Source organism: Gymnoscopelus braueri, assembly GCF_963280865.1.
Source record: "Gymnoscopelus braueri genome assembly, chromosome: 7".
NCBI classification, from domain to species: domain Eukaryota; kingdom Metazoa; phylum Chordata; class Actinopteri; order Myctophiformes; family Myctophidae; genus Gymnoscopelus; species Gymnoscopelus braueri.
This window is the reverse complement of record NC_137608.1, coordinates 2204877-2219968: the sequence shown is the minus strand read 5'-3', so window position 1 is coordinate 2219968 and position 15092 is coordinate 2204877. Positions and strand designations below refer to the sequence as shown.

Genomic DNA, 15092 nt, shown 5'->3' with positions numbered 1-15092 from the left:
GGACCCCCAATGTATTATTATTATTATTATCTCTGGGACCTCTCAGTGTTTATTTGACTCTGAGAGTGTACACGGCTCCATTTGGTTCCATCTGTACACTCACAGACCCATAAGGGTCTATTTGGAGCCCCCTCAAGGAATCCTGAGGGGTCCCGGGACCCCATGTTGAGAATCATGCTGATACATTTCAGTGAGGTTGTAAAGTGGGTTTGTTACTTTGCTTAGTTTTTGTTTTGTGAAAATGTTTTAATTTCTTTTATTTTTTTATTAGGTTTAGTGTTAGTTTTATTAATGTGTTTTTATATTTTTTCGGTTATTTTGCATTTGTCACGTGCAAGGTCAGAAAATGTATTATGTAATAAAAAACATACCATCAAGAAGGAAAAAAGTATTCACAGTTAAAACTGGCACAGTTAAACAACTGGAAGATAGATTTCATAATATATACAACCAATACCAATACAACAATATTATAGGCTTATGCATGGAATAAATGGACAAAGACTCAAACCACGGTCATTTTCCCTAAGCAGCTCAGCTCCGGTGTCCAAGGACAGAGTTCCTGACGGGGTTCCCAGGATTCCCGAGGGGCTGTTGGTGGTGGCCCCCCAGACCCCGCCCGTGTTGAGGAGCAAGCACAGGGGCCACGGCCATCTCTCCCGCACCAGGCTGCGCGAGCTGAGGGCGCTCAGCATGCCCGACCTGGACAAGCTCTGCACGGAGGTGTTCAGCACCGACCCGGGAGGAGGAACGGCCGTCTATAAGACGGAACTGCTGATCCAGCCTAGCAGGCCCGCCGAGGCCTGCTCCCCGGGACAAGCAGCCTGCCCCCTGGTGGTCACGGGAGTTGATCTCAGCAGGTTAGGTGAGGGAGATGTGTCCGGTGAAGACTTTCTTCAGGGTAGCCGGACGCATGGACAGCAGGCAGACGTTGTGTGTGGATGGTCCATCAGGTAAGAAGGAATAGAGTTATCTAAACACAGTGGTGTAAAGTAGCTAAGTGCATTTGCTCAAGGGCTGTACTTAAGTACAATTTTGAGGTATTTGTACTTTACTTGAGTATCTCCAAATTCCAATACTTTTACTTCTGCTCCACTACGTCTCAGAACCAAATATTGTACTTTTACTCCACTACAATTATTTGAAAACTTTAGTTACTTTGCAGATTTTGATTATTATTACAAAACATATATTTGCAAGCTTTTAGATCAGCTATTTTCTGGCAATTTTCTGCTAATTGTAATGCTTTCCTAAAATGTACACTACAGTAATACAACTGTGTGTGTGTGTGTGTGTGTGTGTGTGTGTGTGTGTGTGTGTGTGTGTGTGTGTGTGTGTGTGTGTGTGTGTGTGTGTGTGTGTGTGTGTGTGTGTGTGTGTGTGTGTGTGTGTGTGTGTGTGTGCATGCGCTTGCAGTTTGAGGGAGCTGGCCGGTTCTCCGGTCAAGCAGAGTAAGCTGCAGACGGTGCTGTCTTCTCTCACCACCAAGTCAGATGTCCTGTCCCTGTTGCAGGAGACCAAGGCTCTCTCTGAGGTACGACAGCTCCCCTAACTAAGTACTTTTACTCTAATACTGTATCCTCCTATAATTTGACAAACCTCTGTAGTCGTGTAGTAGTCGTGTCTGTAGTCGTCTCATGGTGAAGCTGCCCGGTTCTCCTCAGTGGCTGGAGCAATTGCTCTGATTTTGCACACAGCCATTGACCATTACCATCTGAACTTAACTGCGAAGCCCGTTTTTCAATTTCATCAAATCTCAGCTTCTTATTTGCGTTTATGTGTCAAACAATGGGAGATAACGTTGCCAGGTTTCGCGCGGTTGCCCGTGGGGAGGGGTGACCACGGGGGGTGCCGCGATGGGACCCGCGGGGGGAGGAGGGGGGGGGGGGGAGAAACCGCGCGACAGGACTTGCAATAACCCCAAGTTTGCAACTACTTTCGCCGGCGCCCTTCACCGGGTATGGTCTAGTTAGAGTAATTATTTTCTTTTTTTACTTTACCTATATCAATTTCCATATTGATCAATATCAAACTTTATACTTCTACTGCGCTACATCTCAGGGGCAAATATTATGTATACGTTTTACTGAACACTCGAGCCCTATTTTATATACTTCATCCCTTCAAATATAGCCAATCTACAAGCTCACTGTGAGCTTCAATTAACTTTTACTTCTACTCCACTACATCTCAGAGGCAAATATTGTACTTTTACTCCAGTACAATTACTTGAAAACTTAAGTTACTAGTTACTATCTATTTGAAAATAGCCGATCTACAAGCTCACAACGTGTCGCATCGCGACGCGTTGTGAGCTTGTAGATCGGCTATTTTCAAACTTTTACTTTTGAGTACATTTTTATACCAATACTTTTGTATTTTTACTCAAGTAAATTTTTAATTCCTGACTTTTGCTTGTAACAGAGTAATTCTACGTTGCAGTATTGATATTTGACTTCAGTAAAACATTTGAGTACTTTTTCCACCACTGATGAAATGTATGTCAAATGTCCACAGAGTAAAGATGACACTCACTTCGTGGTCCTGAACAAAGAGGAGGGCTCTGGACTGGGCTTCAGCATCGCTGGTGGAGTGGATCTAGAGCAGAAGAACATAGTTGTAAGTACAGTATGCTACAACAACAACTACTCTTTATTTGTATTTATTTTAATTTGTATTTTTATTAATGAATCGTCATGAAAACATTCTAATAGATTATTTTGTATTTTTATAATTGACCAAATAGACTAGTCCGATTAACTACTTAGGCCCTACAACGGTGTTGTGCAAAAATATATGCAAAATAAATAGTTTTGCTATGAATACAAGAGAGGACGGTGAGACCCCTGTTACTGAACACACACTCTATAGCAATGATTACTATCACAATACAGAGCTATTTAACACTGTTACTGAACAAACACTCTATAGCAATGATTACTATCACAATATAGAGCTATTTAACACTGTTACTGAACATACACTCTAAGCATATGATTACTATCGCAATATAGAGCTATTTAACAGTGTTACTCAACAAACACTCTATAGCAATGATTACTATCACAATATAGAGCTATTTAACACTGTTACTGAACATACACTCTAAGCATAATGATTACTATCGCAATATAGAGCTATTTAACAGTGTTACTCAACAAACACTCTATAGCGATCAGTACTCTCACAATATAGAGCGATTTAACACTGTTACTCAACAAACACTCTATAGCAATGATTACTATCACAATATAGAGCTTTAACTTTTTAACAACAAACTTTTAGTTTGAACAAAAAAAATGACAGCACTTACAGCACCTATATAACTTTGTTGGCACAGGTTCATCGTGTCTTCACCAAAGGGGTGTCGGGCCTTGAAGGAACCATCCAGAGAGGAGACAGCGTCCTCTCCATCAACGGTACCAGTCTGGAGGGCAGCGCACATGGCCAGGCCCTGTCCTGCCTGCACCAGGCCAGGCTGTCCACACAGGTTAGGGTTATTGGTTCTCAAAGTGGGGTCCGGGGACCCCCAGGGATCCTTCGGGGGGTTCCAGGGGGTCCCCAGCAAAATGTGTTAATATAGCATCACAATCATGTTAACCACTTTAACCTTTTATACTTTGGCTATTCAAAAATAGCAGATCTACAAGCTCATAGCGCGGTACCGAGTGCCGGGCTATGAGCTTGTAGATCTATAGTAGATCTGCTATAGATCTGCTATAATATTTGAGATGGGGATCCGCGGCCAAATACATATCATTTTGGGGGTCCTTGACATGGAAAAGTTGGAGAACCACTGGGTTAAGTTATTAGAGTGTTGAAAAGTTCTTTAGTTTTTATTTCATTTGTACTTTTAATGTTTTCAATTTCCATTTAGTTTTGATTCGTTTTCAAAGTGGGTTTGCTTGTTTAGTTTATGAATCTATTTTGAAAAGGCTTAGTTTTAGTTTTGATTAGTTTTAGGGATAGCAATTATTTATTTATGTTTAGCATTTCCCAGGGGTGAGATTCAAAAAGTTCAGACAAATAGTGAAAATAGCCGATCTACAATCTTGTTGTGAGCTTGTAGGTCTGCTATTTTCACAATTTTCAAAGATTTTAAAAAATGTTGGAGAATATTAGGCTTATGTATGAAATCTTGACGAAGACTAAAACTATGGACATTTCCTCTATCATTTCAATTCGTTTTAGTTTGTTTCGCAAACACAATGCAGTTTCAATTAGCTATACGTTTTCTTTGTAAAGCTTCGTTTTTATTTGTTATTTCAGTTAGTTAACTAACATGTTTTGTGTCGATTCTAGTTTTAGTCATTCTGTTAGTTTTAGTTCTAACATTAGTCACCTTGCTGTCCACCCAGGCCCTGGTGGTCATCCGCAGAGGCAGCGATAACGGCGATACGAGCGTCTCCTCCCCCCGACACGACGTGTTGCTGGGCCGTCCTGGACGCACCTCGCTGTCTTCCAACGAGAAGACTGTGGACACGGGAGCAGGTGAGTGTCTTTGAATATTTATATATTTTTAAAGCAAACATTTGTAAAATATTTTGTTCCAGGGACCTCCAGAAGCAAAGATTTGAGTTAAAAATGTTTCAAAAAAATATATGTATTCAAAGATTTGCACAAAATCTTCAAGATTTTTCAAAAGCTACGAGCAGATCTACTAGCTCGTAGCGAGGCACTCAGTGCCGCACTACGAGCTTGTATCTGCTACGGATAAACATGATGATTAGCTATAACCTGTTTCTTTAGAGGTACTGAAGATACGTGTTTGAATAGCCTCTAGAAGAAGGCTATTCAACCATCGCATTTTGCAATGAAACTTAACCTGACCATTGTCTTGTCATGAACGTTAAGACTCTCAAAGAACTGGTGAGTCAGTGCTGTGAATGTTCGATCGCCGACACTCCGACTTTCCGAATGTCCGAGAGAGAGCACTCCAGGTGCATTTCCAATTGCAGAAAATGTGTAATGGGATGGCACCCATGACAGGTGCTCTTTTAGGGTGATTTTCAATGAAATTTAGGCAGTCGCAAAGTTTGATGGCTGGTTGCTTGGGTGTTCCACAGTGGCAAAATAGTAGAATGTAGGCATGTAACGATTCACTCAACTCACGATACGATTCGAATCACGATTCGAGGTTCACGATACGATTTGTCACGATTTTCTCACGATTTTTTTAGCACATTTATTAAAAACCTTGATTATTTATTTTACAAAAATCATGTATTTTTTAAAAACTATATTTTCTCTTTTCCTCTTTTTAATATATGAAATTAAATAAAGCCTTTTTATTCATGAGGTACATGCATTAACTGACACATTAAGACATATACTTTTTTATTTGTAAAATAATAACTTTAAATATATAAGTCTATAAATAATAAACCTAAATAAATAAATGGATTTTGAAACATCTATCCCAGATGAAATAAATTATAAAGAAAACCTCTTCAAATAAACAAACTAAGGCTTTGCCTTGGGATTTACAAGTTATTTTTTTTAATCTCTGCTACATTCTCAGCATTCTGTATAAAACAACACATTTATGTAATAAGGGAAACTGTTTTAAACTGCTCCAAATGAGATTAGATAAGAATTAATTGATTAGTAGTATCAATGAAATTCGCTATATATCTGAAAGACAGTGTTGAAAGGAGTTTGACGTTGTCAGCAGTCTGATACAATTGTTAAATTAGATTATTATTCATTGCACTCTACAGCCTAGCAACGTCGTCAGACGGGGGAGGGGGTAAACGGTATAGTTTGGGCTATTCATCAATCAAATAAACATGTTTACATGCGACGCACATTTCCCTCTTTATGCAGTGCGATCGCCTAGTTGTTTAGATTTCATAGCCTGAGAGGACGTGAACCCCTCTCTGCCGTTCATAGCCTGCCGTTGAGTGAGTGAAGTAGAGACCAACGAGGCAGCTATGGTGGCCCTGAGGGGAAAAAACTAGTAGGCGGATAACAAGGGAGGGAGTCTTGACTCGATTGCGCCCTCTGCTGGTTGCATCGCGATGTCATATTTTATTGCATCGATTTAAATTGTCACCACTTTGAATCGATTTAAATCGATATACGATAAATCGTTACATGCCTAGTAGAATGCATTCATCCTCATCCTCGTTTTTTTAATACCTTTTCAACTGGTCACAGAAAATGTATATCCGTTATGATCGCTTATCTGACCGTTTGTAAACACACACGGTACCCGTGTACGTCGCCCAGAGAAAAAATATTCCACCCGAGATGGCCCCTTGGATTGTAACAGCATGTGAATATACCATCTCTAGCCAAAAATGCACGCTTTTAATTACCTTTTCAACTGGCCACAGAAATGTTTTATCCATTATTATCGCTCATCTGGCCGTTAGTAAACACACCCATACCGGGTGCATCGCCCAGTGTGCATCGCCCAGAGAACGAACACTAGCGGCACGTTGAAAATAACATGTCTCGCGAAATCCAGGGCACAAACAGTCAACTCAAGATACAGCCGTTTCCAAGAAAAATCTAAACAGGAAGTGGACGGAGGCGGAAATCTTTGGATGACGTTGTTTCCGGATCCTTGTGAGTACAAAGTGAAAGTGATCAGTGATCAACAGCGCGATCTTTTATAAAACCACTAAAAAACTAAAAGTGGTCAAAGTCGCCCTTGGCAGTGAATGAGTTCATGTTTTTGTCTAGTGGTGGAGGTGTTTTTTTTTGTTGTTTTTTTGCAGAACCATTTTTTTTTGTGGTCCTCAAAGGGCCCACTTTGAGGGACCCCCAGCCCGGGGGGGCCTTGAAGTGCCCCAGGAGCCCTTGTCAGAGCCTCAAACCCAGCGAGAATCACTGCTGTAAATACAGAGGAGGGGCCCACACATTTGATATGTGTTTAACCTATTCATTTTATTTTAGTAAATTGTCGATGGCAGTGCGGCCCAGTTCCCGAAGGGCCCCTGAGAGCCAAGGGCCCCTGGGCCACGGCCCCCCGGCGGCCCAATGGCTAATACAGCCCTGACTGACGGGTGTTTTTTATGTTTTTATTCTAGTGGTGGAGGTGGGTCCTGACGGTGTTCTGACGGTGGAGCTTCAGAAGACGTGTGCAGGTCTGGGGTTCAGCCTGGAAGGAGGCAGAGCATCAGCGCAAGGAGACAGACCGCTGCATGTCAAGCGCATCTTTAAAGGTCATTGTTACTGCAATATACAACTATCCAAAATGTATTCATTTACTATGTCAAGTCTTTGCAATCATCCTTTCCTTCCTCCCCTCCTGCCCTTCTGAGCAGCGATTCAGGAGTCCTGAGTAGGTGTTGACCAGCGGTGTAAAGTAACTAAGTACATTTACTCAAGTACTGTACTTAAGGTATTTTTTACTTTACTAGAGTATTTCCAATTTTCAGTACTTCTACTCCACTACATCTCAGAGGCATATATTATACTTTTACTCCACTACATTTATTTGAAAACTTTAGTTACTAGTTACTTTGTAGATTTTGATTATTATTACAAAACATACATTACCCACTTCAGCCCTATATACATTTTGGCCATTTGAAAATAGCCGATCTACAAGCTCACAATGCGTCACGATGCGACACATTGTGAGCTTGTAGATCTGCTATTTTCAAAATAATTGTATACATTTGAAAACTTGAAATGGGAAATTCTGTATAATGAGTACTTTTACTTTTGGTACTTTAAGTACATGTTGATGCCAATACTTTTATACTTTTACTCAACTACATTTTGAATTCCGGACTTTTACTTGTAACAGAGTATTTCTACATGGCAGTATTGATACTTTTATTAAGTAAAAGAAATGTGTACTTTTTCCACCACTGCTCATTTCCCAATACAGACGCACATTACTATACCGTAAAAAATATATATCTTATATATTCACCCTGGCATCTCTATTTTAGGCATTGCTATTAATACAGGTGTGCCTTGTGATTTGTATTTGCCCATATTTGTCCTTGGGCACAACAAGTTTGAAAACTACTGCTGTGGTCAATCATTTCAATCATTTACATTTATAACCACAGGGTGGTGCTGTTGAGCCTTGTTTACATGGTACAGTGTACCAGCCAGGTGGAGCTGGCTTCGATCAAATCAGAGTTCAGATGGTTGTGATTGGATGAGCCTGCAGTTCCTACGCTCTCTCACTTATTCCTAATTTGACCATTTAATTCATCAACCAATCAATTGATCAATCAATCAATCAATCAAATAGCAGATCTACAATCTCGTAGCTTGTAGATGTAGTGTGTATAGTATCAATGTACAGATTATTGATTTGTTTTATATTCTACTGTTTTGACTGATGATAAATTATGTTCTTGGTTTACCTATGATCCTAGATTACTATTTCTATGCATTTGATGTATTACCTCGTGTTTTCCTTGCTTACTGTAAATCACTCTGGATTAAGAGCGTCTGCTAAATGCCTAAATTGTAAATTGTCTCGCTATTTGCCATAGGACAAAGTAACTATAGGGCTAAAGTGTTTTTCCCTCCCCCTTTTTTTCTTTTTTTACAAATCCAACCCTGATGAACTGATTAATACATTCAAATTCAAATCTATCTAGTTTTCACATTATATTGCACGTTACAGTACCGTGCGTTACTGTAATGCATTAAGTTACAATATTATCCATGATCATTGTACTGCAACAATGTTTAGCGCACTGGTTCTCAACATGGAGTCTGGGGACCCCCAGGGGTCCTTCAGGAGTTACAGGTCTGTAACTCTCAGAGTGTACAAATTGGAACCAATTGGACCCTTATGGGAAATTAACAGTGTAGATTCATTGTCACAGTGTAGATTGCAGTGTTAATTTTGACAACACATTTTGATTTGGTCATAGTGTTTTGAATAAAATTCCATTTAGTTTCAGTCATATTTGTCATTTGAGATGGTTTACTTTTAGTCTAGTTTTAGTTGGCTGAATATTTTAAGATTTTAGTCGACTAAATCTACAGTTGATTTAGTCGACTAAATCTACAGTTGATTTAGTCGACTAAAAAGTATTTTGTATGTATGTGTAATGCCTTATTTCTGCGACACGTTGTGAGCTTGTAGATTTCGGAGCTTGACACCTGTAATGTTTATGATCTGACTGTATTCCATTTGATCCACCAGGGGGCGCTTTTGTATTTCATAATGCTAGAAACACCACTGAAGTAGAGAGCCCCAGATGTTAAGTGATGTTGTTTGTCAGTGAAAGATATTCATTATTACTTTGATGTTACCAAGTGAAGAAGTGAAAATAAACAGTCTCTGGAGTTAAATAATTGCTGTGGGATTCATTCAAAGAACTTTACAGCACTCACGCACAGCCACGCATAAAATAAATTGTCTTAGTTCTACTACCACTTGTCTCTCCCTAACATGTTTGTCTAGTTGTTATTTCTCGACGAAATTGTCAGTGTATTTAGTCATAGTTTTTTGCCTTCATAGCTTAGAAAAAAAGTATCAAATGGGGGTCTGTAGCTTTATGCATATCAAACTGGGGGTCCTTGACATAAAAAAAAGGTTGAGAATGACTGGTTTAATGGTTCATTCTTCTGCACCTGTATCGACTGACAACTAATTGACCGACTGAACGTTTCCTTGCTTGGCCAACAGGGGGTGCCGCCGAGCTGTCCAGGGCGGTCGACGTGGGCGACGAGGTGCTGGCGATCAACGGCCGCTCGCTGCAGGGCCTCATGCACTACGACGCCTGGAACGTCATCAAATCCACCGCCGACGGAGCCGTCACGCTGCTCCTACGGAAACCCAGGACTTCAGTGTGACGCTGTCGCAAGCATGTGTGACACGCCCCCCCCCCGCCCCCGGGGGGACTCGAACCCTGGTCTGGAACCCTGGGAGATATTAGGCTTTTGGTCTTCAGGCTAGAGGCTCTACTGCTTACACTCACCTCCCCTCCAACCGGGGGAAAACCCGATCCGGAGTCACAGATCGGATGTAACGCCCGGGATTCGAACCCTGGTCTTCCCGTTGCGGGAAAGGGACGCCAAAGCCGAACATTGTATCCACCTAGCCTAAAGGGGAGTTCCCCCTTTGGCAAGGGGGGGATATTTGGCTTTTTGTCTACGCTCACCCCCAACCGGGGGACAACCCAGATCCGGGTCACGGCACCGATGTAATGCCCGGGGATTCGAACCCGGGGTCTCCCCGGCGTGGGAAAGGCCACTAAAACCAAACATCTTTAACCACTTGCCTAAAGGGGATATTTAGGCTTTTTGGTCTTCAGGCAGAGGCGCTGGTCCACTCTGCTACACAAAGACGCTGTGCGTCACATTCCAGATGGAAGGACGTAGGCGTGGATATAAGACTGAGAGCAGCACTTTCTCCGCTTTTTGTGTCTTTTTCCTGTGGAGTTTTTTTTTTTTACTCAGACTGTGAGAACACTAACTGCTGTGGCGTCAACAATGCTGGATTATCGGCCGCGGTTTGTCCCAGGAAAGCGTATAGCCGAACTGCCGTTTGTTTACAATAGCTCGACCCCTTAGAACTCTGATGACAATCACCTGCGTCGACAAGTCATTCCTTTTGTAAATCAAGTGAACGCGCAGAGACTTTGAAATGGAACTGTGAGCTTGGAGCTGTGTGATTGCGGTGTTGGATTTGATGCGAATTTGCTTGGGTGTGAAGTTGGCATCTACAAGTGGAAAATAGTACAAAGTAGCAGTTTTTACATGAATGGACTTCAAGCTGCTGCATTGAGATTGAGTATGCCGTTTGTTTCATTCGACCACTCTTATAACTCTGCCAACATAATGGTCAACTAACCTCAACATTTTTTCTTCGGAAAGGATACTTTTTTTATGTTCCAAATAGAGCGTCACGGATTAGTTATTTGTCATTTGGATTCCAAAGAGGCCAACATGTCTCTTGCATAACTCTTGGCGTCCTCTTATACTTAGTTGTGTGTCAGTGTAGCACAATGCAAATAGCAGATCTGCTATTTTTGGTGTGAGACACAGCGCACAACTGAGTATAAATCAGGCATAACCCTAACCCATGTGCCTGATAAAGTCAAGCACTACAGTAATAATAGAAAATAATGTTATTTTTTTAGATCAGTTTTACACGATTACAAACACGTTATTAAGTATCAATTTGAGGCTCTGATTCTGTAACAATACAAATATAAAGACAATTGAAAAGGATTAGAGACACAGGGATTTTAGCTCAATGAAGATTCTACAAGGAAACGGCGTATTAAAATCAGGTAATAACCAATTAAAGCAACATCAGACAGTATCAAAACCAGATAATAACCAGTGTTGGACAGTAATGAAGTAAATTTTCTTGAGTACTGTATTTGAGTAAGTATTTTTAGTATCTGTACTTGTATTTGTATTGTTGGATACTTTTTGGGGTGACTTTCACTCCACTACGTTTCAAGGACAAATATTGTACTTTTGTCTCCACTACATTTGTAGGAAGGGGAAAAAACATTATGAATTAACCACTTAAGCCCACATCGCGACATATTGTGTGAGCTAGATCTGCTATGTTCACTATTATTAATATATTTTTGGAAAATTCCTGGAAAATCTTTAAATGTCTTTGGAGAATGTCTAAATTTGAATACAGCAAGGCATTGATATTAAAACGTTTTTCAATGGACCTTATATTCTGTTGGCAAAAAAAATGTGTTTCACACAAAGGAAAGTCCTTGAATAGAAATCAGCACGTAACAGCCTCCAAATTCATGGTTGAGATATCAACGGGTGTAATGTATGGTGTAGAACAAATCTCTCTGTGGCATTTTCTTAATTTATAACTATAGCACCGTCTAATTCATTGTCATCTTTGAAATCAACCACTATCTTAGACAGTATGGCAACACATGCTGTCATAATGCTGTTATACAGTTTAAATACTGTATAAATAATGTAATCATCATGGAATGGCTTTTTTCCTGCACATCAAAGAGCTCTAGAGGCGCGGCCAACATGCCATATGAACGGACCTGGGTGTCACCACTCAAAACAAATGCATTATTACAGAACAACCCTTTCTTTTTTTCATTTTGGAGTGAGAATGATGTGGATTTGAATTACACAATTGTTTGAACTGATATGGTACATGTACATCATAAGGCTGCTTTTGACTGTTGATTTTGAACATTTTAAAGGTAGTGTAAGTGATATTTGTTTGTTAAAAACACAACTTTTCTAAGTTACAGCTCCCATTTAACAGTTTCAATGCTATAGTGTTTCGGTTCCAGTTGTGTCTCTGCTCATTTGTTTTGTTTCATCACTTCCAATTTCATGTGTTTATCCTGTATTCTGTACGAGTTCTCTCTGTATGAGTTCTCTTTCCTGATTGGATACAATTGACCTGAAATGAGAGACGGGGAGACCCCTGTTACTGAGCAAACACTAGCAATGATTACTATCAGAATATAAAGCTATATAATACTTATTTAAAAAAAGAAATACCACTTACAGAGCCCTTTAATACTGGTGATTATAGAGTAAATTGCTCCCTTTAACTTGTTTCAAGCATAGTGGCTATAAAGTGTGTCCAGGCTCTTCATTGTTTTTTGACAATGTCGATTGAAATAAACTTTTGAGTTAACTATATGAATCTTATTTATTCAGGTAAATTGAATGGTCCTTGATACAGGCAGGCCATGGCAAATGGCACTCCAAAATCCCAACTACAGTCATATTTTTCTGCAGCCAACTAATGAAATGTTGCATAACATTACGGTCGATTCTCTTGTAAACAAAATGTACAGTAATATGCTTCTGTTTAAGAATCAATTGTATTGAAATCAGCTCTTACAAAGCAAAACTCATTATTTTAATCACTTTAAACAAAATATACATGCAGTATTTGACTGGAGTGCCCCGTGGCTCTATACTAGGGGCCCGCCTGTTTTCGCTATACATTAAAGGTAGGGTAAGTGATATTTTTTGGTTAAAACAAAAAGTATTTTGTTAAAAGGTTAAAGCACTATATTCTGATAGTAATCATTGCTATAGAGTGTTTGTTCAGTAACAGGAGTCTCCCCGTCTCTCCAGCTCTTTAATAAACAGAAAATACATTTTCCGGTAGGTGTCAAAATCTCAGCCAATCAGGAGAAAGTAGCCTACCTATTTTTAAGCTTCATTTTTATAGTGTTCCAGTTCCAATTTTGCCTGCTCATTTCTTAGTGTCATCACTTCCCATTTCACTTTAATCTATATCCTGATTGAGTTCTCTATCCTGATTGGATAAAATTGGAAATGAAACTGCAACTGGAACGAAAATGCATTTTCTGTTTTATAAAGAGCTGGAGAGACAAGGAGACTCCTTTTACTGAACAAACACTCTATAGCAATGAGTACTATCAGAATATAGAGCTATTTAACACTTATTTTAACCAAAGAAAATCACTTACCCTACCTTTAAATATCTTCGCCGAAAATAGCCGATCTACAAGCTTGTGGGCTTGTAGATCTGCTATTTCTGTGGAATGTTCGCCCCCCTGAGAATAGTGACTCTAGCGTTCATGTGCTTGATGCTAATTGTAAATAATGTCTCCCACCTTGTACACTTGAGTGCTTATTTAGTTGTACCATGTTTATTTGACATCATTCTGAGTTCAGGTGACTGACTGTATTTTCCGTTGGTGCATTTTTTATTTTATTTTGGTGTGTACTGTTGGTGTGAAATGGTCTGACTGATTTCAAGTATTTGTGTACATGTGCTGAACACATGTAGCGCGCGCCATTGGTGGCGGCGATGTACATTGTATAGAATGACTCTGGCAAAAACATGTTGGATGGCAAAGTCGAAAATCGCTTTTTATTTAAGTTTGAAAATAATTTGTCGCTGTCGGGCAGAAACCTTGTATCTCCATATTGCATTTCTTCAAATATTTGTTCCATGAATTAATGCTATATTATATACTTTGTTATGACAGTGTTGCGTCAGTAGCGTAAATAGCACATCTACGTGTTATGCAGGCTTTTGTGTGCACCCCAGATAGTTTTCAAGTTGCTTGATTCAATATTTAGATATTTGATATTCATTTGATGTCTGTGGGTTTTATAAATATTGAACCGATGAAAAGTAAAACTATTAACAAGAGCTTGTGACTAAATAATAACCAGTGGTGGAAAGTAACTATGTACATTTACTCAAGTAGTGTACTTAAGTAAAATGTTGAGGTACTTTTACTTTACTGGAGTTCAGTTTTCAGTACTTTTACTTCTACTACATCTCAGAGGCAAATATTGTACTTTTACTCCACTACAATTATTTGAAAACTTTAGTTACTAGTTACTTTGCAGATATCAATTATTATGTTATAAAACATACATTAACCAGTTTAGCCCTATTTTATACCCAGGCTATTTGAAAATAGCAGATCTACAAGCTCACGTTGTGACCTTGTAGATCTGCCTTTTTCAAACAGTACTTTTACTTTTGGTACTTTAAGTATATTTTGATGCCAATACTTTTGTACTTTTACTCAAGTAACATTTCGAGCACAGGCCTTTTACTTGTAAGGGCGCGCTCCCACCGCACTTTTATTTTACCTCTGGGGCAGAATCTGCCAATGCTTTGTCAATGCAAATGCGTGGATTCCTGGTCTTGCGGATTTTTTCCAAGAATCCACGCATTTGCATTGACAAAGCATTGGCAGATTCTGCCCCAGAGGTAAAATAAAAGTGCGGTGGGAGCGCTCCCACCAAGAGTTGGCTGGCCGCTGTTTGCAGAATCTGCCAATGCATTGTCAATGTAAATGCGTGGATTCACGCAAGAGCAGATTTTTCCGCTTGTCGCGCAGACCTTGCGTTTATCTGCTCTCCGCGACGAAGCATAAAACTGCTGGAGGCAGGCGCTGATTTTCTCCCTCTGTCCAATCGGGTGAGTCGAAGGCGGACTGTCTCAAGACTCAGGAAGCAACATGGTGCTCAAGGCAGCAGGCGGTGTGCCCCAACTGCCACTCAAAGTGACTACTGGCCAATCACAGTGCGTCTTTCCCGGGACTTAACCAGCCCTACACAAACGCAGCACATTCCCAAAGCTGGCGCATGCGGTGCGGGCTACTACGGGGAGGCTCCTGAAAGTGAGTGACAGGCGCGACACTCCC

At 40.2% G+C, this 15092-nt stretch overlaps 1 protein-coding gene across 4 annotated transcripts in view; it reads left to right on the top strand.

The window, feature by feature from the left end:
* The window catches only part of pdzd2 (PDZ domain containing 2), a gene marked incomplete at its 5' end in the record, with an annotated part of 124021 nt that extends 111813 nt beyond the window's left edge, over window positions 1–12208 (top strand). For 3 of the 4 annotated variants that reach the window (XM_080434370.1, XM_080434368.1, XM_080434371.1), the window contains 7 exons: window positions 531–953; window positions 1417–1534; window positions 2518–2619; window positions 3341–3490; window positions 4359–4491; window positions 7038–7172; window positions 9617–12208. In XM_080434370.1, the coding sequence (XP_080290496.1) occupies window positions 531–953; window positions 1417–1534; window positions 2518–2619; window positions 3341–3490; window positions 4359–4491; window positions 7038–7172; window positions 9617–9783 (1228 nt within the window). In that variant the 3' untranslated portion in view covers window positions 9784–12208. The remainder of the gene's footprint in view (window positions 1–530; window positions 954–1416; window positions 1535–2517; window positions 2620–3340; window positions 3491–4358; window positions 4492–7037; window positions 7173–9616) is intronic. The other variant, XM_080434369.1, reaches the window with a different exon arrangement.
* Between the last annotated feature and the right edge of the window lie 2884 nt (window positions 12209–15092).